Here is a 27949-nt window from a genome sequence, read left to right on the forward strand (position 1 = left end):
ACCCAACATGGTGCCCTGTCCTGACTGGTTTAGTTTGATTTTTTAGTGTAGAGTCTAGTGTAGAATCTAGTGTAGAATCTAGTGTAGAATCTAGTTAACTAATCTTTTTTTGTATTCACATGCATTGAGCGTTTTATGAATAAATTATATTTTAAAAAAAGATTTTTGAAAACGTGTTTGCTCTTTTTCCTTGGGCAAGTAATTTAATTGTTTGTTTTTCGATGAGTCAACTTCGTAGAACTCAATTAGGGTGAAACAAAAGCATAAAGTAAAAAGAGTCTAATCCTTTAACAATAGGCTTTGTGACAGAAAAACTATATTTTATGAATAATTAGATCAGAACATTTTATTAGGATCAAACTTTGACGTAAAATATAGGATGTGGTGCAATCCAGCAAACTAAGAATAAACATGGCTAGAAACACGGGGTAGTAAGAATAGCCATGACGTCACCGTTATTACGGGTCCGGAGTAGGGTATGGGGGAGAGCACCGGTTCGCACCGGTGGCACCGGGTGCAGAACTGCCGCAAGAACTATAATACAATCCAGTCAACTAAAAACATAAGAATAGCTATAACGTCATCTCTGTAAAGACCCTGAGGGGGAGGGGGGGGGGGTACCTCAATGGTACCTCAATGGTACCTCACTCGAGTGATGCATAACCGCCATTTCATATCTACTAACCTCTCACTTAGGGTTCTGCCGAGCTTCCTGATCAAGTTTGAAATCGGGGTGGAAATCTTCGCCATAGCCGTTAAGTCCATACTACGGTTCAGCACTCGATGTCTGGAAGTATGGTCCTGGTTAAAAATCGGTAATAATTAAAAGTAATCGAAAATACTAGGTGATTTTTTGAAATTGAATAAACTTTTTAATATTTAAAGAATCGCTTATCTATCCAAATGATTGATATGGAACTAGCTACTGGTCCACACACTTGACGGGAGGATTGGGCTTCCTGTGGTTTGTTCATTTCCAACTTCATTTCTTGGAAACCTTCCCAAGGAACCGGAGCTGCGGAATTCGAAGCACGACTCACATCGATGATAAAACAAAAGATCGTAATATAAACAGATTCTAAGCCATTTAACAATTAGACGGAAGGATAGATTCGATCTCTTTGAGTCTCTATCAGTCGTAATGGCGATCCAAAATCCTAGGAGGCCGCACTTTTTGCCCTTCTTGATGGCTATATTATTCTTGGACAACTTGGTGAAAGTAGTTGCTGGTAAGTTAGAATATTGCGTTAGATTAAAATCCAAAGCTTTTTTCTAAAAAAAGTGTGCTTAAAATTTTCAAAAGATATCAAATATGCTCCGTTATAGGGTCATAATGTGTAGAAATATAGTTCAATTGATTTCGCCATCGAAGAGCGTCGATTTAGGTTGTTCGTCCTTGAAATTCCTATACAAGTTATTTGGAAAATACTGAGTACTGCTTATTGAAAAGTTTATTACCAGCTTAAAATTGAAGACAAAAGTAAAGAAAAGTATTCTGTATGAATACAAAAAGAGATGTATTGGTTACAATAGGCAAAACATGTTGGTTTAGCCTGGTTTTGGCTTCTAAGAGACTCGTTTTAACTCAGTGCGATCACTCGAGTTTTACTGAATTCACTAAGCATCTTAGTGATTCACGCGAATCCATTTTTAAATATGTCTTATCTTCAGTTTTGGCATAATTAATATCTATGGTTTTCAAGACTGTTTTCAGTAAAATAAAGTGAAGCTGCAGAAAGTGCTTTGCTGGCTATTTTTTCTTCTTCTTGGAATTATGAACTATCAAGTTTCGTGTCATTCCAGTTAACCAGAAGGAAAAGGTTGCCCAGAACTCGAGATTTCCGATGAAAATTAAATAGGAAACAGATATTTTCCTAAGGTCTTTCTTAATAGTAGGAACTACAATCCGTACATAATAGCTAACCAACATTAATTTCTTTGTATTTATTGGCTTAAAGGATTTCTGGGCCACGAAAAATTCAAACTTAGCCACTTCCTTGGATTACTATGTATGTCCTCATATAGTAGGTTGTTTTTTAATTCCATAATTAGGTGGTTAGCGTACGAAAAATTCGATAATATGCTTCGAGGAAGTAACTCCTTCCTTTTCTGCATTAACATGTGGATCTTTGTTAATTCTGGTCGACGTCTTTCACTTTTAATTTTCTGCTTATAATACTCGTCAAAGAACGATAATATGAGTACATTGTTTTTAAAAGCACAAGTTTGGCCTTTTGTTTGGTGTTTGGTGTTTGGCGTTTGGCGTTTGGTGTTTGGTGTTCTGGTCATTTCTTGCGCTTAAAAAAATATTACAAAAATATTTTATTGGACCAAGCATACATATATCTGATTCAGCATGTATACTTGTTCTGCTAAATCTCACTCTTCTTGTGTCCTTTCACGGCGCTGGAACAGTGCTGTTTCCCATTTAGTTACGTTCAAACTTGATTTGAACGCCGTCGCTGATTCGAAGACCTATACGAAACCAAAGACAATTCTTTAGTTTGCTTGATGTTTCGTTCTCTCCTGTGCCAAGATGGGTTTCCTTCCGATTCCCTTCGTAGGAGAGCAACATTTGAAAGTTGAACACAGAAATTTATTAAGCGTTGTGAGTCAAAGTGGGCCTAATATTGGGAACTATGTAGATACGTAGATTATATTTTATTTTTGAATATGTTTTTGCATGGTCTAGTGGTATCAACCGTTTCATAAGAATTTGTTAGAAAAGACGTGTTTCATCATACTTGTCATTTATTGATTTACTGTTTACTGCATGACCAACCATGGCCAGTTAGGGAGCATATTGATTTTATTAAATAAACAGTGGAATTTTCCCAGGACATTGTTGACAATGATCTAATATACGGTCAATAAACTCGTCAGGACGTGTTACCAATAGGTTTAAACATGCTATTTGTTTTGAAGGATGAGACAAAAGATTTTATATTTCCGAAAATTGCCACAAAAGTAAACCGGGCTTAAAAGTAATCATACTTTTCCTATTTTTATTAACTTGTTCTTCAATTGTTGTCGTTCGCGGGCTTCCTGTGGTGAAAAACCACGCTTCTCTCCCCTACACATTTCCAGTCCTTTTTCGGCCAAAACTAAGATGGCTGACTATCTGGGATGTTTTCACTCGATTTACTGTAAGTTTGAACAGTTTTGAGCAAGAAATTTATATTCCAATTTCCAAATATGGTAAGTACATTCCATATATGGTAAAAGAAACGGCTCGAGCGGAACGACAACTTTTCCATGTGAAAGTCCTTTTAAGCTCAGAGCATATTTGTGGTTCATAAAACCACCTTGCGTTGACACGGCTTAAAAAAGGCGTGATTGGTTAATTCAAAATATTAACTAAGGATGCGCAGTGTGGTTTTCCGCTGAATTTAGCGCAGGCGGTCAGTACAAAAGGGCGGACGAGAAAGGATTCTTGTCGAGCGGTATTTTCCCCCGAAAATCGAAGTTTTTTACTAACATATCTGGATTAAATGACGTAATTGATCAAGAAAACAAGTCAGATGAGTATCTTGATTTTATGTGAATGGTTAATTGAATTGTTTTTAGTCTCATTCGGCCAAAAACAAGTCATCGAAGTGTATGTGTTTGAATAAAAAGACAGCGAAGAAATGCAATTATTGCGCCGTTATTCTAAGTCTTTTCCAAAGTTCTGACCTATAAATGCTGCTTGATTGTCAAGATAATAATGTAAATATAGTCGTGAGTGCTTAAATTTGAAAATATGTGATCAAAACTATAGATGAGCATGCTTTACTCCGATTATTACGTTAAATCTGTTCAACTGGGTTGCTGTAATTCGATATCGTGTGTTAGATTCCTAGATAATTCTTCCTTTTAGGTGTTTCTTGGCGAAAAACAAATCGTACAATGGGAATACTCATCATTGAACTAGTTTGAAAGCATACATGAACCTCCCATTGACAAACACCATTTTTTTCCGTCAGAAAAAGAATTTTTTTTCAGGAAAAGGGTTCTTATTATTCTCATTATTAGCAATGAATTAAATGCTACTTCATTTGTGTTTGCATGGCAATCTTACTTTTTTCATTTAATTTTGATATCTCTACAATATCAATGAAGAAGTTCTTAATATTTATGTTAAGTAGATATAGGAGAATCTCTTTTGTAAAGTACTCAGTTTAATCTTCCTCATATCTTCAGCCAGTTTAGCTAGGCTGTTTTTTCCTTTGACTTTAAACATTTGAGTCATGCACAGGAGAATATTAAAACAACTTAAAAATAATAACTTTTAAAACTGTTTCCACTTAATGTTAGTGCTGCATTTATAGTTAAGCAAAAGTTGTTAAGGTTCTGAGTTTTATCAAAAACCTGTTATAATCAGGTACTCCTCTAGATAAGCACAATGAAACAACATTAAGAATCTTTGGTTTTATCACATCTGTGTTTAGTTTAGATATAATGAAATTACTCTTCAATGTGATACTAACTAGGAAGCCCTTTTCATATGGTATAATTGGCACTTGCTTTATTTTGGGTTTACCCAAAATGCTAATTCCCTCCCAGTGTAGTAGTGTTTCATGTATACATCAGATTCCTTGTTTTTGTTAGTTAATTCAATCGTATGTTGTTGGTTGTGTTATGAGACATGAGGCAATATTATTGGGTTCTATCTTGGGTTTATTCCTTGTAATTCTTAACAACAGAACTCTCGCATCTATTCGCACGTGTTCTCTTGTATGCCTCTAATGCGCATGCTCAACGCTCCTGAATATGCATATCATTACATCCCTCTTTCTCTTATAATAAGAAACAGTAAAAGTAACTTAAAATGTTCCACGAATGCTGCTTCTTAATGTTCTTGCCTCTTTGGTTCAACATTCTTCGAATCCGTAACGAATTGGTGGTCGTACAGTTCGCCCACTCCTTGTGATGTTGTGACCCTCTTGAGGAGTTGTGACGTTCTCGTTTGGTGAATCCTGCTGGGAATGGTTATCCTCGAGCTTGGACGGAAGAGGTGCTTCTCTTATGTGGTGACGATTGCGTCTCAGGTCTCTTCCTTCAGACGTTGTTACCGTGTATGATCGAGGAAGACTCGGAATGTTTTCTTTTACTACAGCAGGTGTCCACTTGAGGGTGGTAGGTTCCTGAATGTTGACGTGTTGACCAGCGTGGAGCTCTGGAAGCGGTCTGGACCCTCTGTCATAATAATGTTTCTGTTGTTGCTGTCTATGTTGAAGCCTTTCGATTATTTCGTCACTCGTGTTATCTCTTTGGATCTTTCTTGGAAGGTTGTCTTGTATGGGTCGTCCAAGGAGAAGTTCAGCCGGTGTCGGCAATTTGTTGTCTATGGGTGTGGTTCTCAGACAAAGCAGTGCCATGTACGGGTCAGTCTTGGCCTGTTGTGCTTTCTTGAGGGTGGCCTTTACGATCTTCACTTGTGACTCTATGAATCCGTTGCTTTGTGGAAAATTAGGGGAACTTGTGATATGTCGAAATCCGTATTCCTCTGCAAAATCTCTGAAGGATTGACCATCGTACTGGGGCCCATTGTCAGATCTCACGACTCGGGGAATACCTTGCTCGCTGAAGATCTGTTTTAGGAGTAAGACTACTGTCCTACTGGTGCTTTGTCCCTTTGGTATCTTCCTGACAAAATTGTACTTTGAGTAGTAGTCAGCTATCAGGAGGTAGTCTGACCCGTCAAGTTGGAATAAATCTGTTCCAACTGTATGCCACGCTCTAGGTGGAGTTTCGGCTGGGTTTAATGGTTCCTTTCGTTGGCTGTCCTGTAACTCCTGGCATGTGACACATGACTTTGTTACCTCCTCAATGTCCTTGTTCATACCCCTCCAGTAGACGGAGGCTCTTGCGCGGAGTCTAGTCTTTTCTGTGCCTTGATGGGGCTCATGGAGTTTCCTCAGGATGTCGGCTTGCATTTCTTTCGGTATAATGATGCGGTGACTTTTCAGCAGGACTCCTTCTTCGATGGCTATTTCGTCTCTATATGACCAATAGTCCCTCATTATCTGTGGCACTTGTTCTTTCTTTTGGGGCCATCCGACATAAACCTGTTCCTTGAGTGCAATCAGTTCAGCATCAGAGGTGGTGTTCTTCGCAATTCTCTCTATGAAGGACTTGCTGAACTGCGGGATGATCTGGTGAATTTCTACATTAAGATCGGGGATTGGTCCTTTCTCTTCTGGAGATAGTCTGGAAAATGCGTCAGCAAGCTCCATCTCTCTGCCCGGTTTGTATCGTATGGTTATGTTGTAGGGCTGCAGTCTGAGTAGCATTCGTTGAAGTCTTGGAGGAGCGGCCATTAGGTGTTTTAGGTGGATACTCTCCAATGGCTTATGATCTGTCTGGACGGTTACGCTGCGACCATAGATGTATGTGTGAAATCGTTCACAGCCATAAACAACTGCTAACAGTTCTCGTTCGATATTTGCATATCTGGATTCTGTGTCCGTAAGAGCTTTGCTGGCAAAAGCAACAGGTTTGTTGTCTTGGAGGAGAACAGCCCCGATGCCTTTTAGCGACGCATCGACCTGTAAGGTGGTTTCTTTTGCAGTGTTGAAGTAGGTCAGGGTTGTCTCGTCACTGATGCTATCTTTTACGTTATCGAAAGACGCTTGGTGTGAAGAGCTCCACTTGAATTCGTTCTTTTCTTTGAGGAGTTCTCGCAGAGGCGCTGTGTGGCTGCTCAGGTTTGGGATGAATGGGCCCATGTAGTTAGCAAGACCTAAGAAAGTTTGTAACTCTTGTCTGTTGCATGGTGGTTTCATCTGCTTAATTGCTGAGACTTTATCTGGATCTGGGCGGACTCCTTCTTGGCCACAAATGATGCCGTAGAATTTGATTTCCTTTTGCTTGATCACGCATTTGTCGGGGTTTAGTTTGAGTCCTGTTTCTCTGCATCGCTGGATCATTCCGTACATGTTGTTGTCGTGGTCTTCTTCTGTTTTTCCGAAGACGACGATATCATCTGCAATTCCTACCACACCTGGACATCCTTCAAAGGTCTGATCGATTTTCGTCTGAAACACATCCTGTGACATCTTCAAACCAAAGGGCATTCTATTGAACCTGTATCGCCCGAAGGGAGAATTAAAGGTAGTTAGAAAGCTGGACGCCTTATCTAAGACAATGTTCCAATATCCACATTTGGCATCAACGATGGAGAATGTCTTTGCTCCGCTCAGCTTGGGTAGTAACTCCTCCAATGTTGGGGTAACATGGTGTTCTCGTAAGATAGCTCTGTTCAAGTCTTTTGGATCTAGGCATATTCGTAGTCGACCGTTGCTTTTACGCCGGTAGACCAAACTATTCACCCATACTGTTGGTTCTCCTTCCTTGATTTTGGTGATGATTTTGTTCTTTTCCATTTCTTCTAGCTCTGCTTTGATGTCATCTTTCATACTTAGGGGTACCTTTCTTGGTGGATGGACTACTGGTGGTATAGTGGGGTCTAGTATGATCTTATATTCTCCTTCGAATTTTCCGATTCCATCGAAGCACTCTGGAAATTGCTGGACCAGGTCTTTCTTGTCTGCGATGGGCTTTTTGTCTGTGACGTGGTCTTGAACTTGTTTGCTGATTCCGTAGTTGAATTTGATGAGGTTGAGCTTCTGGCATGTTGGTAGGCCGATTATTGCATTTCCAGGGGCATCTGTAACGTAGAAGGTTGCTCTTGTTTCTTTGTTCTTGAATTTACATGGAATTTTCACAGTACCATAGTGATGAATTCTTGTTCCCCCGTATGCTGTTAAGATTGTTTTTGATTTTCCGAGGACTCCTCCTTTAGGCAATTGGGTGTGGTTATCGATGTTCTCAGGAAACATTGGACGATATAGTCTGATTGGCAAGATGTTCCCTTGAGCCCCTGTGTCAACTTTGGCTCTGAGTTTCGTCTGAAGCTGCTTTTGCTGGGGTAGTTCCACGTCGACTGTCACAAATATCGACTGCTTGGATGATGCGTCCTCAGTAATGTGATTTATGTCTAATTTAATGGACACCATGTTATGAGACATGAGGCAATATTATTGGGTTCTATCTTGGGTTTATTCCTTGTAATTCTTAACAACAGAACTCTCGTATCTATTCGCACGTGTTCTCTTGTATGCCTCTAATGCGCATGCTCAACGCTCCTGAATATGCATATCATTACAGGTTGTAAAGGTTAAATGATCTCAGCATTATATTTGCATTAAGTATTTCATCAGTCAACTTTCATAACAGTCTAGGGTAGTTTTAATCAGTAGTTTTGCCCTGTTTTTACCCACCCATATGGTACACAAGGAGGTCCTTTTATATTTAGTACACCTAGTGGCCTGTGTTGTTTGTTATAGATCATAATAATTAGAACACATTTTCTCCTTATTGAGAATTATGATATTACCAAAGTTAAAAACCAATTAAGTAAATAGATTTTCCATCTACCAAGATACGATTTTTTTAATAGAGTAAAGGAATATACTATAAGCACCCTTATGATACACAATTGCAAATTTTAATTAATAAGCCTTGGAAAAATTCCTAAAGACAATATTGGGTTTTTTCATGTTCTTTTTTTGCTAATGGTTATTTTCCCCTCACATTGCTTAATAAATATATACCCCTTCTTCCAATTTTCAATTGTTTTGATACACTAAAATACTAAATAATAGGATGGTTGTTAGGAGTATGATTGTATCCCACCCATAAAATGATTAAATCACTCTGGGTATACCTTCCTGGTAATTGGTTCATCATTAATTCCTTTTGTTGAATCAGTTTTCAATTCTAAACCTAGAACTGAAATGTTCCTTATAAGTGATATTGAGAGTGAGACCTTTGTCGTAAAAATATTTTGAAAATATAAGAAAAGAAGTTAGTTTATTAATTCCATTGTATGTGTTTATTAGAATTAATGATAACCACTTTCAGGTTATGATTTTTCTATATAGCATTGTAACAATTCCTTCTGTCTAACACCCTCAAGATGCAGAATAGCTAGGTTAAAGCTATAGTAGAATATTCCAGCACCCAACTTGTGATAAAAGATGATACAAAAAGGGCTGAAATAGTTTGCATTGAAAACTTGTTTAAAGTTTTATTATGAAAATAGGTAAACCCAAACCTAGTTTTTGAATCAACAAGATTGGCAGAATCAGGAAAAAATGTCACTATTAATATTTTCTGACATTTCAGATCTAGTATGCCACTCAAAAATAATTCAATAAAACAAACTTTAGATTTTAAAAAAACATCAGAACAAAAAAGTCAGTTTTGAAATTTTGCAGAAAAATGTGAAGCCTATTCAGTGCAAACTAAAGGACAATCCTTTAACTAAAGACTTGAACTTGGGTAGGTCGAGGATCAGAGTTACATAAAAATGATTTCCAAAGTAAAAGAAGATATTTATCCTTCGTATCAATATTTCATCATTGGCTAAAGCTTTTATCCTTAGTCTTAGCGCTCCTCTAAACCAGCTCTTCGAAACAGGTGTCTCCTCGTCCACGAATACGATTTATCACGAAGAACTTTTTTTTTCAAGTACTAATAACTACATCTGAAGAATTCCAATGAAATTTTTTTTTTTTAATCTAATATAGATTACAATTGCCCCAGTTATGGCGCGCGGAATGGTTCAAAATTGTCATTTCGATGTAATTGAATATTTGTTTGTCAATTGCGTTACTTCGCTTGAATGTGTACACTTATCAGTTCATTGTATTACACAAGCACGTTCCATATGTTTGTTTTTTGTCAATCAATGCTTATAAAAATAGTCAATCACCAAAACTCGGTCAATTACAAAAACTCTGTCAATTACAAAAAACTCGGTCAATCACCAAAACTCGGTCAATTCAGCAAAAAACTCGGTCAATTCAGCAAAAAACTCGGTCAATTCCAAAAACTCTGTCGATTACAAAAACTCGGTCAATTCCAAAAACTCTGTCAATCCCAAAAACTCTGTCGATTACAAAACTCGGTCAATTCCAAAAACTCTGTCGATTCAGCAAAAAACTCGGTCAATTCAGCAAAAAACTCGGTCAATTACGTAACAATAAGCACGTGTCATATGTCTTTTGTCAATCATCACGCGTAAAACTCTGTCGATTCAGCAAAAGAACTTTGTCGATTCAGCAAAACCTTTTCGATTACGTAACACAGGTAAGCACAAGGTATGTCTTTTTTTTGTCAATCATCACGCGTAGCATCCAAAGCTCCTCTCAGTCGACGTCAGAAATACTATATGAAATACCATATTCCATTGTTTTTTTGGTCTTAGTTTGACTGTTAGTCACTAAATACACGGCCGGCCAAGTAAAAGTAAGAGTTAGTTAGCGAGAACAGAGGCATTTAGCTATATACAGACCGGGGATATATCCGGGGATATATGTATCAAGCATGAACAATACAGTACTGCTCATAATCGCATGGGGAGCTTTTAACATTTCAGGCTTTAACTTAGAAAATAATATATATACTTTCAATGAAACAACGTTCTTGAATCAACCTCAATCAATTTGACAAGTAAAAGTAAGAGTTAGTTAGCGAGAACGGAGGCATTTAGCTATATAAAGACCGGGGATATATGTATCAAGCATGAACAATACACTCTAAGACCCTTCTGCCCACTACACAAGGCTTTGCAAGGCTCTGGGATATGACTTAACCATAGTTTATGACTCAACTTCTAACTTCGCAAGTTTTGAGAGAAGGTAGACTGAGCTGAGTACTGCTCATAATCGAGTTGTCAAATTGATTGAGGTTGATTCAAGAACGTTGTTTCATTGAAAGTATATATATTATTTTCTAAGTTAAAGCCTGAAATGTTAAAAGCTCCCTATGCGATTATGAGCAGTACTGTATTGTTCATGCTTGATACATATATCCCCGGATATATCCCCGGTCTGTATATAGCTAAATGCCTCTGTTCTCGCTAACTAACTCTTACTTTTACTTGGCCGGCCGTGTATTTAGTGACTAACAGTCAAACTAAGACCAAAAAAACAATGGAATATGGTATTTCATATAGTATTTCTGACGTCGACTGAGAGGAGCTTTGGATGCTACGCGTGATGATTGACAAAAAAAAGACATACCTTGTGCTTACCTGTGTTACGTAATCGAAAAGGTTTTGCTGAATCGACAAAGTTTTTTTGCTGAATCGACAGAGTTTTACGCGTGATGATTGACAAAAGACATATGACACGTGCTTATTGTTACGTAATTGACCGAGTTTTTTGCTGAATTGACAGAGTTTTTTGCTGAATCGACAGAGTTTTTGGAATTGACCGAGTTTTGTAATCGACAGAGTTTTTGGAATTGACCGAGTTTTTTGCTGAATTGACCGAGTTTTGTAATCGACAGAGTTTTTGGAGTTGACCGAGTTTTTGTAATCGACAGAGTTTTTGTAATTGACCGAGTTTTTTGCTGAATTGACCGAGTTTTTGTAATTGACCGAGTTTTTTGCTGAATTGACCGAGTTTTGGTGATTGACCGAGTTTTTTGTAATTGACAGAGTTTTTGTAATTGACCGAGTTTTGGTGATTGACTATTTTTATAAGCATTGATTGACAAAAAAACAAACAAACAAACAAACAAACATATGGAACGTGCTTGTGTAATGCAATGCAATGATAAGTGTACACATTCAAGCGAAGTAACGCAATTGACAAACAAATATTCGATTACATCGAAATGACAATTTTGAACCATTCCGCGCGCCATACCCAGTTGAGCAAGCAATAGTTGATTGTACTATTAATATGTCTAACTTCGAATATTTTAATTCTTTGAAAGGGAAAATCTAGCACGGCAGAGCTTCAAATTCAATGGCCATTTGCAGTTACTTACAACAGATATTAATAAGTAAAAATATCATAATTACAAGCTTATCTCTGTTGATCTGACCTTATTTTTGACTAAAACGTAAGCATGACCTACATCAATTTGTTTCACAATTGTCGACTTTTGTACCAAAAAGTAATTTAGCGTATCTTGATAACCATCATGTTGACCTCATTCTAAACATCACTGCCACTCTCTAAGTACTTTTTAAATTACACAATGACTGATCAATTAGATATTTTGGTTGCCAGTAAGCTGTAAAAATTATTCAAAGTCGCAGGTACGTTTTTGAAGCACGAATACTGCTAGAGCGTCCGCTATTTTGTTTTTGGGATTTTCGCGCTTGCGTACGCGTTTTTATCTTAAATAACGAATGCAGTGTAATCGCAAAAAGGCTAGATAACTTTTAAATCTGAAACTGTCACACCGTTAACTTGCACGGGTATTCATTGTAAACTTCTGGGTAACGCTCACAGTTCTGGTATTTACTTCGCGTATACGTCTGAGAGGATTAGCTCAATTTGATACTGTTAGAAAAGTTGTTATGTTTTGTTCACACTGTTAGAAAAGTCGTGCAAAGTGAACATGAATCGTTAGCTAAAGCGTTATCTTATGGCCAACCTTCTAACGTCGCGTTAGCAGTTTATATTAAATGTCAAGAACTTCGAACTCCTGTTATTCAAAAATTCCTTTAGCTTGTCTCGAAAGAAATTACTGGGCTATGCTCTAAAGCGCCAATATTTTATTCTTTTGAACGATTTCCCATATCCAGTAGGCAGATTTTCAAAGAAATCTTGTCTTTCTTGTAAAATCTTTCGTATAGCGTCTTTCTGGTGATCATTAAACTGTTTGATGCGAAATTTCTTAGCTGCTATCTCGAAGCCTTTCTCTAACGACGCATCTTGTTTTCCATATGGCGCGAAAGGTTCCTGGTTTTCGAGAACTAAGCCGTGATTGGTTAATTCATAGGAAAGGAATGTTGTGCTCGGATAAGCAGCCGCTAGTCAGGGGAGAAAGCGTTGCGTGACGACACTGAAAGCGGCTGTGGGGGAGACTATGTCCTACGTGTACGCTTTAAGACAAATCAATGTTATTAAATTCATTTTCCCGTGAGGAGAGGGAAGGGGAATTGAAAGGTGTGAGAAGCGGCTGTACACAGACTATATGTTTCTTTTCTCTACCTTCCTTCCTTCCTTCCTTCCTTTCTTTTTTCCTACTTTAATTCTATCATCCTCTTTCATTCTTTCTATATTTTTCATTCTCTCCTTTTCTTTCCTTTGTTTTCTCCCTTTCATTCATTCGTTCATTTACTCTTTCCTCCCCATTCATTAACCCTCTTATATTCTTCTTCCAGATTGCCACAGCACACCCGTTGGCCTAGAAAACATGTACATCATCCCTAACATTAGCTTCACAGCATCTTCTTTCTACGATAACAAATACATCCCATACAATGCTAGACTGAACGGTTACAACGGATGGAGTCCGAAACTAGCGAAAGGCGGAAATGAATATCTACAAGTTGACCTTGGATACCCTTACGTCATCTGTGCCATAGCAACACAAGGTAGTAGTGTCAAAACTGAGTGGGTGAAGCAGTATAGGATAATGACATCAGTCTATGGAACGGAATGGGTTGCCTATAAAGAAAATAGTCAAGTTAAGGCAAGTTTAAGAGACACTATGTACATTATTTAAACTCATCATCTGTAAAGATAATGAGATCTACAGAAAACTTTTAAACTTAAGCCTTGAATTTGAGATTTGAAAAACAAGAAAACTAAACGGAGCTTTATTCTTGACTAAGAAATTCGTAGCTGCATTCCGACGTACAGCAAGGGATCTATACGTCGCTCCAAAAACAAGAAAACGCTATGTATGTTGACCTCGATCCTGGTTTAATTTTCTTAATGTTATTTTGACAAGAAAAGTCTTCCAAAAAGTCTGAAATATTGACTTTGTAATGACGTCACTGCAAAATTAAGTTGTCATAAAGCCTTCAAATATTCACCAGCAAAAAATACAGGAACATACCTGCTATTGCAATGAAAATATAAAACTCATTCATTATTGTGTCACTGTTATCAAGCGCTCATTAACAACGATGTATTTTCATTTTGTGGCCTGGAAATCCTTTATTTCAAGAGGAAAAGTGACACCTTAGTCATTTTCAAATTTTCTCCATTCTAAGCTCATCTGGTTAGAGTGACCACAGTAAATCCGTGAAACACTAATTACACCTTTTGCTGTTCATTAACCGCAAAGGAATATTCATTCAAGCGAAAAAGCATTATCATTAGCGCGAAGAGCTGATGTATTGCGCTAATGAATGTCCAAAAACCGTTATTGAATGTGTGGTTTTGTCTATTGATTGCACAAAGGCGCTAATGAAACTTCGAAAACGCTAATGAACCTGCACAAACATATTCATGATTGTCCAATGTTATGCTAAATTCCTTAATGAATGTTCCATCGCGCTCTTGAAACTCCGTTCGCCTTATTGTGTGCCTCTTCGCGCTATTGATAATGCTTTTTCACTTGAATGAATATTCCTTTGCGGTTAATGAACAGCAAAAGGTGTAATAAATAGTACAAAATAGTGTTAGTTAAACAATAGAAAAAAAATGGATAAAAATGCGCTATTTAGTATTACTAAAGTTTCACGGATTTACTGTGGTCACTCTATCTATTTTTTTAAGCAATTTGATGTAGTTCCATTTCGGGATATAGGCGGAGTTCCTGTGGTTTTGGCGGTAACTTTTCGCGCTAAAAAACGCGCGCGCACTTGCTTACTTCACTTTCCCATACTCTGGTTCTCTCACTTTGACAATACTGCGTGGTTGAAAACATGATGCATTTTTCACAGCTTTTCACAGGAAACACGGACCAAAACACTATCGTTAAGAATAGAGTCAATAAACCTTTGGCAAGATATGTCCGCATTTTTCCAACAAAGTATCGAAGCTGGAGCACAATGAGAGTTGAATTATTTGGCTATCCTGAAGGTAAAGATTTTCCTGTACTATTTACATATACAAACTAAATTAGTATATAGCTATATATAGCATTATTATGCGCACCGAGATGGAACAAGAGGTCATTATTTCAACAAATAATGACCTCCTGTCCCATCTCGGTGCACACAATAATGACCTGTCCGCAGTTTTCATTTAATTAATTCATCAGCCCCACTCTTCCCTGCTGAATTCAAAACCCTCCCCGGCTTTAAGAAACTTAGATTATCAAAAATAAAGAATACTTCAAAACAATGAGAGTATATATTAATAAGAGATAACTAGCTAAAAACTAGTGTGAGCTGCGTCGGTGTTTCTAATGAAACAGTAATAATAAAAAGGTAAATTATACACCGTGAAAAGATGGAAAAGCTTACTGACGTTTCGGACGCTAGTCCTTCGTCGGAGTAAAAGAAAAAGTATATAGCGTGTTAGGTTTATGCTAAGTCCAGAAATCACAACTTACTTCTTTCAAGGGCTGTTTTTATGATGGAATAAATAATACATGACAAAGGAAACTTTTGAAGCATTCTTCTAGTGGTTATATTGCCATTTTCAAACAGTCAGCCTCTTATTTTAGTCAAACAAGCATTCACCAAACTATCTGTTAAACAATTTCATTTAGTAAAATATATAACTTATTACATTTCATTTATTTATTTATTTAATCCTATATTTTATTCTGAAGCGTGTGATAATCTTCCACTTGGAATGGAATCAGACGTCCTTCAAAATATAACAGCCTCTTCTGGTCAAGACCCAGCCAAGAATGCCAGGCTACATTACACATCAGGCTCGTCTTGGTGTGCCTCTACAAGTGACTCTGATCCTTATCTACAGATTGACTTGGGGTCATTTCACCTTTTTTGTGCTGTGGCTACACAGGGAAACAGCATGGCAGACCAGTGGGTGAAGACGTACCAGATAAATACATCTACTGATGGTACAACATGGACCACTTATCAGGAGAACAATATTGACAGGGTAATGTAGCATTAGTGATAGTATGCTAGATCAGTGGGTGAAGATGTACCAGATAGATACATCTACTGATGGTATAACATGGATCCCTTATCAGGAGAACAATATTGACAGGGTAATGTAGCATTAGTGATAGTATGCTAGATCAGTGGGTGAAGACGTACCAGATAGATACATCTACTGAAGGTACAACATGGACCACTTATCAGAAGAACAATATTGACAGGGGAATGTAGCATTAGTGGTGGTATGCTAGATCAGTGGGTGAAGACGTACCAGATAGATACATCTACTGATGGTACAACATGGATCACTTATCAGGAGAACAATATTGACAGGGTAATGTAGCATTAGTGATAGTATGCTAGATCAGTGTGTAGAGACGTACCAGATAGATACATCTACTGATGGTACAATATGGATCACTTATCAGGAGAACAATATTGACAGGGTAATGTAGCATTAGTGATAGTATGCTAGATCAGTGTGTAGAGACGTAACAGATAGATACATCTACTGATGGTACAATATGGTCCACTTATCAGGAAAACAATATTGACAGGGTATTGTAGCATTAGTGATGGTATGATAAATCGGTGGGTAGAGACGTACCAGATAGATACATCTACTGATGGTACAACATGGACCACTACTTGAAATTCCGCATTAAATGAAGAATATTGATGCGGACCTATTGATAATTCAATTCACAGGTATTTTGGGGCAATTTTGATCGTTCAACGGTGGTACGCCAAGTTCTTTTCTATGGCACTGTTACAAGATACATACGTATCATACCCAAGACACACCAGACTACACCTTGCTTGAGGACAGAGATCTATGGATATCAAGTAAATCAAAGTAAGTTGAGCTAAAACTGTAAACATAATGCGTTCACGAATGTTCAAGTATCTAAGTATATATCCAGCACGAATAAAAAAAACGTCTGCGCATGCGCGTACTTCGTACGCAAATTAGTCGAATACTCTTCGTCCTATTTTTAAAATATGCAAATTATACTTTCAAACTTGTCTATTAACAAAAGGACTTTATAAAACGTCAAGGCTAACATTCAAATGCTGAAACTTAAAGCTAATTATCACCTGTTGGTTTTACTAATATCTCTTGATGGGTTGCAAGCATGCCCAAGAGAGTTAAAAGACAAAAGAATCGCGACCATTGTGGTGCCGTCGTTAAATTGCACCAATCTATCGTTCTCTCGAGGCCGCGATGACGTAACGTTTAAACGAAGGATAGTATGTAACTTGCTAATAAAAAATATTTTTTTAAATTTAATTCATATATTTTCATGTAAAGTTGCTGTTTCGACAAGCAGTAAACCTTTGTCAAGCAGAGTAGTTTTTTTTTAAGATAAAAATTTTGACACTTATTTAAATAAGTATTTCAAATCTTTCATCCACGTTTACAGCTTGTTCAAGTCTCAGCTTGGGCATACCAAGCCCTAAACTGATTCTCAACTACAGGATTTCAACAACATCATATTACAATAGCGAGCACCAACCTTCTATGGGAAGACTTGGCTCAGATTCAGCATGGGGGCCAGAAAAACAAAAAGGTGATGACTACCTCCAGTTTGATGTTGGTGCTGTGTCGTACATGTGTTCTATAGCAAGCCAAGGCAATGGGAATAATAAATTACACGAGTGGGTCACGAAGTATGAGGTGTTATATTCTACAACCAATAACCAGTATATAACATACAGCGAGAATGGGACAGACAAGGTAAAATGCATTTTTTTATTATCTATCAAAAAACTTGAGCTGCTACGATATTTTATTTTGTTAGGTTTTTTAGCTTGTTTCAATAACCCTCACAATTTCCACTAAGACGTCTGCGTTTTAGGCTTCTTGCCAGTGAATGGCTCTTTCTTGGTGTTGCAAGGCACCTGAGGCTTGACGACAACAATACAATAGCCAAGGATATAATGAATTTGAAGCTAAACAATACCCTGCCAAAACAAATCCCTGAAGAAGAACAATAAATCTTGCTATACCAAGGAAGACCCTAGACTGATTCCATAAGTCTGTCCCAGATCGCTTTCTGTCCTTTTTTTTTTTTTTTTTTTTTTTTAACCAATCAAAGTTCATTAGTTTTAGTTTACCGTTTGCCAGAATTGATACGTTCATTGATATCGATTTCAAAAATTGCTTTGTTGCAACGGAAATGCGACGTGTGAAATGTAATTGTGGTGTCTCCGTTTTTCTCAATTTTTTTCCAGGAATTTCCAGGAAATACAGATCAATCAACAATTGTTACCAATTCAATAAAGAATCCATTCAAAGCGAAGTTTATTCGTATTCTACCGAAGGACTTCAATAGATGGAAAAGTATAAGAGTTGATTTTAAAGGACTCTCAGCAGGTACAACAAACATCAATTTTATACTCTTGCCTTGCCTTGCCTTGCCTTGCCTTGCCTTTCTTACCTCTAATGCAACATTTTTCTCTTTCGACAATAATCCCAGCCTGTGGCACATCATTGGGTCTCGAGAATTCCCACATACCGGACTCCCACATCACCTCCTCTTCCTTATTGGATAATTCCCATACTGCATCTCATGGTCGCCTGTACGGTAGCTCCTCATGGTGCAGCTCCTCTTCATCCAATACCGAGTACATCCAGGTCGATCTTGGAGAGGTCAAGACAGTAACAGGTATAGCAACACAAGGAGACAAAGATTTGGACAAGTGGGTAACGTTATACAAGATGGGCTACAGCTTTGATAGTAGACATTGGGACGAGTACGAAGAAGGGAAACTTGTCAAGGTAAAAATGCTTTATGATCAAAGCAACTGATTTGTTTGACTTATGCGTGTCAATTTAAGCTAATTTTCACTAGCGCGTCAATCTTGGCTCTATATATTATCCACCCAAATGCAAATAGTTATGCACCTAATTGAAAAAACGTTGTCGGGTTCAAAAAAAGGTTATATCATCAAATCTAAGACCGAAGGGGAGCATGGGAAGACAAACAATTATGTTAATTTCATGCGTATTGCAGTTTTCACTTCCTGTGCACATTTTATGCATCATAGCTTTGGCATGTTGTTAATCTAGGTCGACCGACTTTGCTCTACTGTGCATTTTTAGTTGTCTACATGCAAATATAATATACATTTCAAAGTACTCAAAATCCTTGTCGGTCTTAGCTTCGATGATATGACCTTCTCGAGCCCGACTATGTTTTTTCAATTAGGTGTATTTCAATGGCGACTGTATTATTATACCTTCGATTCCTGGACTTGACATCACAGAATGAGAAGAGGTTGTTAGGTCTCTTTCTTTATTCGAGGGTTTTTGTCTAAGTTCTCCAGGTTTTTCTCCCTCCGCAAAAACCCAGTACGCTTAATTCCAATTTGAATCCAATTACATCAATAGAGTTTTGCATCATCATGTGCGCACGCCCATAATACAGCTTGGGCTGCCTGTGGTTAGATGGCAGAACAATAAAATCCCATTGCTCCTGGGAATTGAATTCTTTCGCATGTAAAACGATTGTATTGTTCCTGCCATCTAACATGGCTGCCGTCACGTGATGGTGCAAAACCTCTGTAATCCTAATGTCAGCTTCAAATCTCCTTCCTTCTTAGGTGTTCAATGGAAACAAAAATAGAACTGACGTCATAGTTAACTGGCTAAGCCATCCAACAGCAGCTCGTTACGTCAAAATATTTCCTCAGAGCAGTAGCGGTGGAGTCTGTCTAAGACTCGACCTTTATGGATGCACCTTCTGTGAGTAAACACTAGAGTAGTTGAATCTTTCATTTACTACATATTGCAGCTCTATATAATAGATACTTAGTTAAATAAAGCTTTATTATTATTTTTATTATTATGGCAAGTTTTATTTGTCTGTATATATCATGTTAACATTGACAAGCGGACTAAGTCTAGGCTGGTTAAGTTTATCATTTTTTACAATCCTTTCTTCAGTTGATGCATATTCATAGAACTTCTTGACTATATTAACGTTCTGGCTTAAAATCCATTTCTGGTATCGTTCTATAAGAAAGTTCACTTCCATGTCTGTATTTGTAATTGTTCTTAGGTCTTTTCTTAGCCGTTCGTGATGTCCTGCGAGAAAGTCAAACACTATGTTAATCTGATTTACACTTGAGCTTTTGCACTCTTTTTTTATTATTATTATTATTATTATTACTATTACTATTATTATAAATAATAAGCTAAATAAAGGGCAGTGTGCAAGGGATTATGGTAGCTGTACTATATATATAACAGCCTATCGCTGGATTTTAATCAGTTGACAAAAGTCTTTGAATCTCATTACCTGCTCCAAATGGTTTTCAAACACTGATCACCGTGTGCTGTCAGCCAGAAAGAATTCTATTTGAAAACTTGTGATTCAGCTGATGAACATTTACGAAAGAAAGAATTTCTCTGTCGTACACGGTAATTAGCCTCGATTTCGTATGGAATAGTTATTCTGAACATTCATGCGTTCCATTGAAGGTTCGTGGAATTTTGTAGTGTTTTTGTATTGCCAAGGCGGTGCATTCCTTACTTTACCGTTGGTAGTTGTGAACATTTTATTGTACACTGAACACAGCGGTATTTGACTAATTTGATATCGAATTTAATTCCAAGGGCTTTTGCCCGGAATAACCTCGTTCCCAAGCAATTTAACTTATCTATATTTCTATATCTTCATGTATTTCATAAGTGCTACGCGTGGTCCACACCTTCTCATCTTTGATAACATCTATTTCACCCCGGCCTGCTCTCAGTCTGACCTCTAGCTCAGCTGGTAGAGCATCGGTAGTACAATTTTCGAAGGTCGTGGGTTCGATTCCCAGCGAGGTCGGAAATTAATTTTTCCGAATTTAATTCCAAGGACTTTCGCACGGAATAACCTCGTTCCCAAGCACTATAACTTATCTATATTTCTATAATTTGATATCGGTCTATTGCGCATGCGAGTAATATACATTTTTGATCACATTTTAAAAACTTGCTTTTAGATACCCCTAAAAGACCAAGTACTCCAGTCACTGCAGACAAGAGATCAGCCTCTCTGAGATGGACCAACGTCCAAACTAACCAGGGGACTGCAGACTCGTTCTCGATAGTAGTGAGCGATACAAATGGGACGAGCCGGACAATAATTGTTCCAAACCAACCAACAACCTCAAAGGAGATTACAAATTTAAAGCCTTATACAAACTATGAAGCTAAGATCATTGGTGTAAGGAACCACGGGCAACCTTTATGGCAAAGTACCTCAAGATTCCAAACGCTCATTGCAGGTTAGCTTGAGGGCCTCAAAGCCAGTATTTGACCCAACGTTTAACCAAGCTTTGACTCCAAATTTAGCCAACATTTGACCCAAAATTCGACCAAACATTTAAACCCAATATTTGAACCCAACATTTGACTCAACATTTGACCCAACATTTGACCCAACATTTAAACCAACATTCGAACCAACATTCGAACCAGCATTTGAACGATCTTATAGTGAGTCATTAAACCGATGATGGACGATGGATATCGTTCGAAATATCTTACTCAAAAAACTTCTAGTATTATTTTCGTATATGAATTATTTTCTTTTTCAGAACCGGAGGCAAGGCCTACCATAGAGACGTTGACTGCAATATCATCACAAAGCATCAGAGTGACAATTAAGGTTAAAAAATAGTGATCATATCAAGATACTATACTATTTGGAGCGTTTGCCATTATACTGAAGCAAGGGCTCCAAGTATTACCAAATTCATTATAAAAACGAATTCTTAAAATTTACAGAAAATAAATATAAAAAGCTCTTTAATTCTCCAATGTCTTTTTTGCAATAAACTTCTGCTCTGCTCTGCTCTGCTCTGCTCTGCTCTGCTCTGCTCTGCTCTGTGCAGACCGAGAATTAAAAATTAAAAGTCGTTCCATTTAACCTGGTTCAATTTACATTCCCAACTATTTTTTCTTAGTTCACGCAAACAGACAAGTTAAATGGGCCACTGGCGGGATACAGAATTTTGTATCGACCCGATGGAGGAGAAGAGATGCAGACGGATGTAGGTAACGTTACTAAGGTAACGTTGACGAACCTTAAAAAGTACACAGCCTACAGTATATCAGTGGCTGTAAAGAACACTATGTTTGTTGGTCCTGCTAGTGTCACAAAGCAGAAAAAAACACTAGAAGATGGTAAGAATCGAATCGAACTCGAGGCGTAGTAAAGAGTTTGTATATCGGATACAACACGGACACGAACACTAATACGAATATATTACTTGTCAAACGTCTAGGTTAGTTCCCTTGTGTTTCACTAAAATTTTCAAAATTAAAGAGGAATTTGGCCAAGAAAATCCAACTTAAAGTTTATGCAAATGAACACAATTTTGCAGTTGTAAAGCACGCGGGGATCGGAAGAATACGAGAGAAGTGTTAGAAGAAGCAGCTCAATTTGGAAGACAAAACAAAACAATTTCAACCTCCTGAGAATTTGAACCTGTAATTGATCCTCCAAATTGAGCTGCTATCCTTCTGCTATCCAACGTAGTGCAAGAGTTCTATTGGCAGAACACAAAGAAGTGTTAGGGGAAGCACGACGCGTAGCGGAACACTTCTAGATTGTTCTGCCAATCTCCAAATGCTTCATATCTACACACCGCACAGCCGTTATTTTGGATGCGAATGGACGAATCAGTATACAGTGTGCTGTGTGGTCTCATAAAGCACGCGCTCCCAACCAACCAGAACGCGAGATTTGTAACAGTTATTTTATGATGAATCGGAACCAAAACGTATATTGGGATCATCATTGATTTTGCAATTCTTATGTATTTTGCATCAATGCTCCAGTTTCGAATTCTCTTTGCTCTGCCTTACTCTCGGTTGTGTGTTCAATTCAACCAAAAGCCATGGCATTTTAATCAACTCGTGTTGTTTCGTAGTAGGTACATTCTCTATAGCAGTTTTTGTATGACTGTGAAAAGCTCACGGCACGAACACGGTAGTGACACGGCAAGGGATACGCCAGACCAATCACATTGCACTGGAATTTATTTTTTATCCAATCAAATACCCGGAACATGGCATGAACACGGCGTGGACACGGTCATGCTAAGGTCACGGCAATGCCAGTCCAATCACATTGTGCGGGGAAACAAATCAGCCAATTAAAATTCTAGAAAGCATCACGGTCGCGGCACGGCACGCTTACGGCAGTGAGCTTTTCACAGTCATGCGAAAACTGCTCTACTATACAATGGACCTTCATAAAAGAAAAGAACACATTTGTACTGTGCAAAGGCGGACTTGAAATGGGAGAATTTAACTTGATGAAAAATATACTGCGCATGTCAGGGGATTGTCAAAGAAGTAAATCAGGAAGCCTAGAGGATTTTTCTGAGTTCGATTACCAAAATGCATTGTGGTACAACTTGGGTGCAAACAACAGCTGAGTACTCGTGAAAACAAGATTCAAAACTGCATAACCTATGTTTGATAATATTTCTATCAATTTCTTTCAGTTCCTGAAATTGGTCCCGAAAACACACAAGCAAAGAAAGTAAATGCTACGACATGCCTCGTTACCTGGCAACCGTTAACAGACAAGCAAAGTAATGGCGTCGTCACTAAATACGAGATCATCTGGCATCTTGATACGAACAGACCTCAATCAAATGCTTTTTGTCAAAAATTCTTAACAGCTTCGACAAAGGAATCCAAGCTTATGATAGATAAGCTCAAACCAAATGAAAAATACACTGTTCTTGTTAGAGGATATACCAGTGTTGGACCAGGACCGAACAGCACTGTTAGCTTTTTAACAAGTGAGTGCGCATGCGTGCAGAATGCGTTGCATCATGGCCCTGCTTAAGGAAATGCTTTAGTACATACAGTCAATTCAAAAAATGTTGTCGTCGACCAATTCAAGCCTACGCGACTGGACCGAAAGGAAATATGGGTAGTAATCATTGAAGCCGAGATGACTCCATAATGGTTTACAGCACGAACCTTCTTAGGCGAGCGGGAAGTGTTGAAGGAGACGTTTTTTTAATGCCTTCATATTTTCGAAACTGAATCATAACTACTTTGTTTTTCTTTCCCTAAACCCAAAGACATGCATTTGATGGATTGTTTCTCACCATTATTATCTTATTACTAGCGGTAACAATTAATTCAGAACGAATATTTAACCGCTTCAGTGATTTTTACCCATATTCCTTTCGGTCCAGTCGCGTAGGTTTGAGCTGGTCGACGACAACGTTTTTTGAATTGACTGTAGAAAGTGTTGTTTTTGCATCATGAAAAGTGATAGGAAACCTTAATGAACCCTTTGTTAAAATTATTTTGAACGCGAGGCTAACAAAGAAATCACACTTTTTTTCGATGGAATTGGCAGTATCATTTTTTTTTCGTATTTCCATGTTAGCCTCGCATCCACGATACGTTTGAGAAGGGTCCATTGTAGTGTTAATTTTTCAAATTTAGTATTTCATTTTTTGATGCATAAAATTTCAACTGACTGATGAAGCGTTACTTAAAACACCCCACATAATATACATAAACACACCTTTCCCAAATTCGCTTGACTGATCACAAAACAATGGTTTCAGATCGATGTTGGACTTGATGAATAAAAGAATCAAGTCTAGATTTCAAACCAATGTTTCGTGGTCATCCAAGCGAATTCCGAAATGTCTATTCATTCGATTTCTATAGTTCTACCTTTAAAGTGAACATAAACCCTTCGACAATACTTCAGTACTGGTTCTACATGAAGTAAATAGTTGATTGGTAAAATATTTCTTGATTTGAGTGATGCGTCTCTAAGTTATGAAGGTTTATACTTCCAATATGTTAATGATGGTGACGTCAGGTAAGGTATTGGAGTGTTTTTGTTGTAACTAGTAATACTAAATGCTGGCCATTTTGAAAATAAAAATTTTAAATAGCTTTCATGTAAGCCATGAGTAAAATAATGATGCTTTTTAAATACTGTTTCTATGAACCAGTTCGATTTTGTATATTTAATTAAGCCTTAATAGACGTCACACTAATTAGCATATTGGAAGTATAAACCTTCATGACTTACAAACGCATCACTCAAATCAAGAAATATTTTACCATTCAACTATTTACTTCATGTAGAATCAGTACTGAAAGTATTGTTGAAGGGTTCATGTGCACTTTAAACAAATAAATATTACTCTAGTCTGCTGTACGTTATGAGAAAAGATCGTAAGAACTAGGTCTATGGAAAGTTGAATAACCTTAGTTTAAAGTAGCAAACTTTCGCAAATTACTTTAAGTAACTAGAGCAGTTTTCGTATGACTGTGAAAAGCTCAGTGCCTTATGCGTGCCTTGCCGTGACCGCGATGTTTTCTAGAACTTTTAATTGTCCTATTGTTTTCTCGCGCAATCTGATTGGCCTGGAAATAGCGTGACCTTTGCGTGACCGTGTCCGCACCATGTTGGTGCCGTGTTTCGGGTATTTGATTGGACGCAGGGTAAATTCTCGCGCAAAATAATTGGTCTGGCGTATGCTTGAGGAAATTGGTTAAGTCTATTTTAGCTGACTTGAGCTGATCTATTCCAACAACTTATATTTTTCTTCGTTTAAGATACGAGTAAAACAAAATCATCCACTTCGTCTTTGTGCACTTCAGAAGGTAACGCCATAACACTTGGCTGCCTGACAAGTAACGAACAGACAGGCTCAGTAAGATTTACTTGGACAAAAAATGATGTAGTGGTTGATGATGATTCTGCTTCAAAGATCGAAGGAAATAAACTAGTTTTGAAATCTGTGAAGGATGAAGACTTTGGCACCTATGTGTGCAATGCTACTAATAGTGAGGGGACTGTTACTTTCACGACGAGCAGATATGAAGTGAAGGAATGTTCTGCCGCAGGTGACCCAAGGCAGCAAGAACCAAACCCAACAATGAATGGTAATGAGATTCAGGGTTTTATTCGTAAAATACACCTCATAACCTCGGGCGTTATGTTTTGGCATTTCAAACCACTTGTCGTTATTTCAAGAATAAGATTCTTCGTTTGAGCTGTATCCATATTCGTGTGTCTTTTCATGTGCAACCATTAAACAAAGAAATGATACTCAAGGGAATGACAAGTGGTCTGTAATGGGGGAAAAGTATACCCAAGGTAAAGATGTGTATATTGGAATAGATATATGAAATAATCGACCAATTCTTTCTTTTATCAACAGTAATGTATTTCATACTTCCTTTGGTATTGATTATCGTTGTTATGGTGATATGCATCGTCTACCTGATTTGTCTATTACGAAGAAATAGAGAAAATAATGAAGGGCAAAACGTAATGGCTGACGCCAATGATAACGAAGCACTCGAGAGTGACGTCATCCAGTCAAGCAGTGGCGTCGTAACTAACCCTCTCAAACCACCAGAGCAAGTGATCCAAGATGAGAGTCAAAGTGTACAACATTACGCGCAATTAGGCCAAACGCCAGGCGGTACTAGTACTGTTTATGAGACGTTAGACGACGCTGCGAGGGCAGCGAAAGTGGAAGCGAATAAGCAAACAAAAACGGCAGAGTACATGGAGCTGCAAACCGTGAAACAGCCTGCGTATGAATCATTACATCGCGGTGAAGAAAGCCAAGCTGCCGCCCAACACTATGAAAAAATACCAGGGTATGAGAATCTGGCAAAGAAAAGCAGCTACGCTTAGAGCACGTTGTTAATTGTCGATCGAAACCTAGCTGTTCAAAAGTATTGTCTTTTTCCATAAAAACGTAGTGGTTCGAAGGAATATGATTATAGACTGCGTTGCTTGGTGGTCAGCGGTGTTTCGACTCTCTCCTCAACTCCGCAAACCGCCAAGAAACGCGGGCTAACTGAAATGAAGTGTAATCCTAGACGTCTTAGTTTTCGGTTTTCGACTCAAAAAAAGTGAAATACAAGATACTTTGGACCGGGCTACGAGTAGGAAACCTACGGATGACGTCAAACGCAAAAATGCGCATCTGCTTTAAGCTAATTTGCATTATTTTAAAAATAGTTTCACGCCATTCATTAATCTGTTTTCAGTGAAAAACGTATTACAAGAAACGTGAAAACAGTTTAGTATATATATTTTTTACCGTATAAAAATATCAAGCGATATTACACAGATTTTCAGATTTTATGCATTGTGCTCACTATTTGGCCTCTTTGATAGCGAGTGAACTTACATAACTATTCTTCGATTGCACGTTACGTCATCGCGGCCTCTAACGCCACAAACAATGGCCGCAATGCTTTTGTCTTTTAACTCTCTTGGGAATGCTTGCAACCCATCAGTCATCTGTAAAGGTAAGGGCGGATCCAGGAGAAGGGGGGGGGGAGCAAAGGGGGCGTAAAGTTGCCCATCAGCAGGGAAAAAAACAAACAAAACTGAAGAATTAGATGCTTTTTTAATTTGTTTTCCGTTGTGCTGACGGAAGGAACTCAAAAAGCCACCCCCACCTAAGATTTTGGCTGGATCCGCCCTTGAAAGGTCACAACAGAGATGGAAATATTTTTGCTTTGTTTCAAAAGCTGAATATTAAATTATAATGAATTTTTGTTCTTCCGCTGACAATAATTATACTAAAACAAATCGGTGAATTCGGTTTTCGCACGATATCATATATTATATCAACATAACCTCGGTTTTGATAATTCACAGTATCAAACTCAACCTCACTCCATAATTAAATGCCGCGCAAAAAAAAAAAAAAAAGAAGCTTGTTATTAAACGAATAACAAAGTGTTATGCAAAGATTCTTAAATGCTTATTTACTATTTTTTCGAGAACGAAAGTTGCTACGTTGATCAGCTATGCATTTGAAATTGACATTTATATAATTACCTCGGAGAGCCGGCTTTTTACAAATATTTTTTAAATTCGCATACCATAAAATATCCCATAATGCACTTGTATTTTCGAGTTTACACAGGAGTCTTCACTGGCACGAGAGGGAGTATACAAGAAAACACAAAGAAAAAGTGGGGTATTCTATAGTGTGCTAAAAGAAAGCATTGGAAATATATCTTATCCCAAACCATTGAAAATACGCCTAGAATGCAAAGCCAGATTGCAAGGAATCAGTTGAAATACACTCACCAATACGTCTGAA

General features: G+C 37.8%; 1 protein-coding gene across 1 annotated transcript; it reads left to right on the plus strand.

Annotated features, from left to right (window-relative positions):
* The first annotated feature begins 976 nt into the window (after positions 1–976).
* On the plus strand, positions 977–27949 carry LOC116293947 (uncharacterized). The gene is made up of 15 exons (XM_089040636.1): positions 977–1229; positions 13175–13485; positions 14687–14825; positions 15523–15818; positions 16529–16676; positions 17245–17558; positions 18056–18197; positions 18301–18602; positions 19427–19568; positions 20816–21100; positions 21413–21483; positions 21782–22001; positions 23330–23632; positions 25428–25757; positions 26036–27949. The coding sequence occupies exons 1-15, from the start codon at positions 1142–1144 to the stop codon at positions 26518–26520; spliced, it is 3576 nt and encodes a 1191-aa protein (XP_088896762.1). The 5' UTR covers positions 977–1141; the 3' UTR covers positions 26521–27949.

The sequence above is a fragment of the Actinia tenebrosa genome, unplaced genomic scaffold (assembly GCF_029948245.1).
Source record: "Actinia tenebrosa isolate PJP-AT-01 unplaced genomic scaffold, QUT_ActTen_1.0 PGA_scaffold7__59_contigs__length_16204524, whole genome shotgun sequence".
NCBI classification, from domain to species: domain Eukaryota; kingdom Metazoa; phylum Cnidaria; class Anthozoa; order Actiniaria; family Actiniidae; genus Actinia; species Actinia tenebrosa.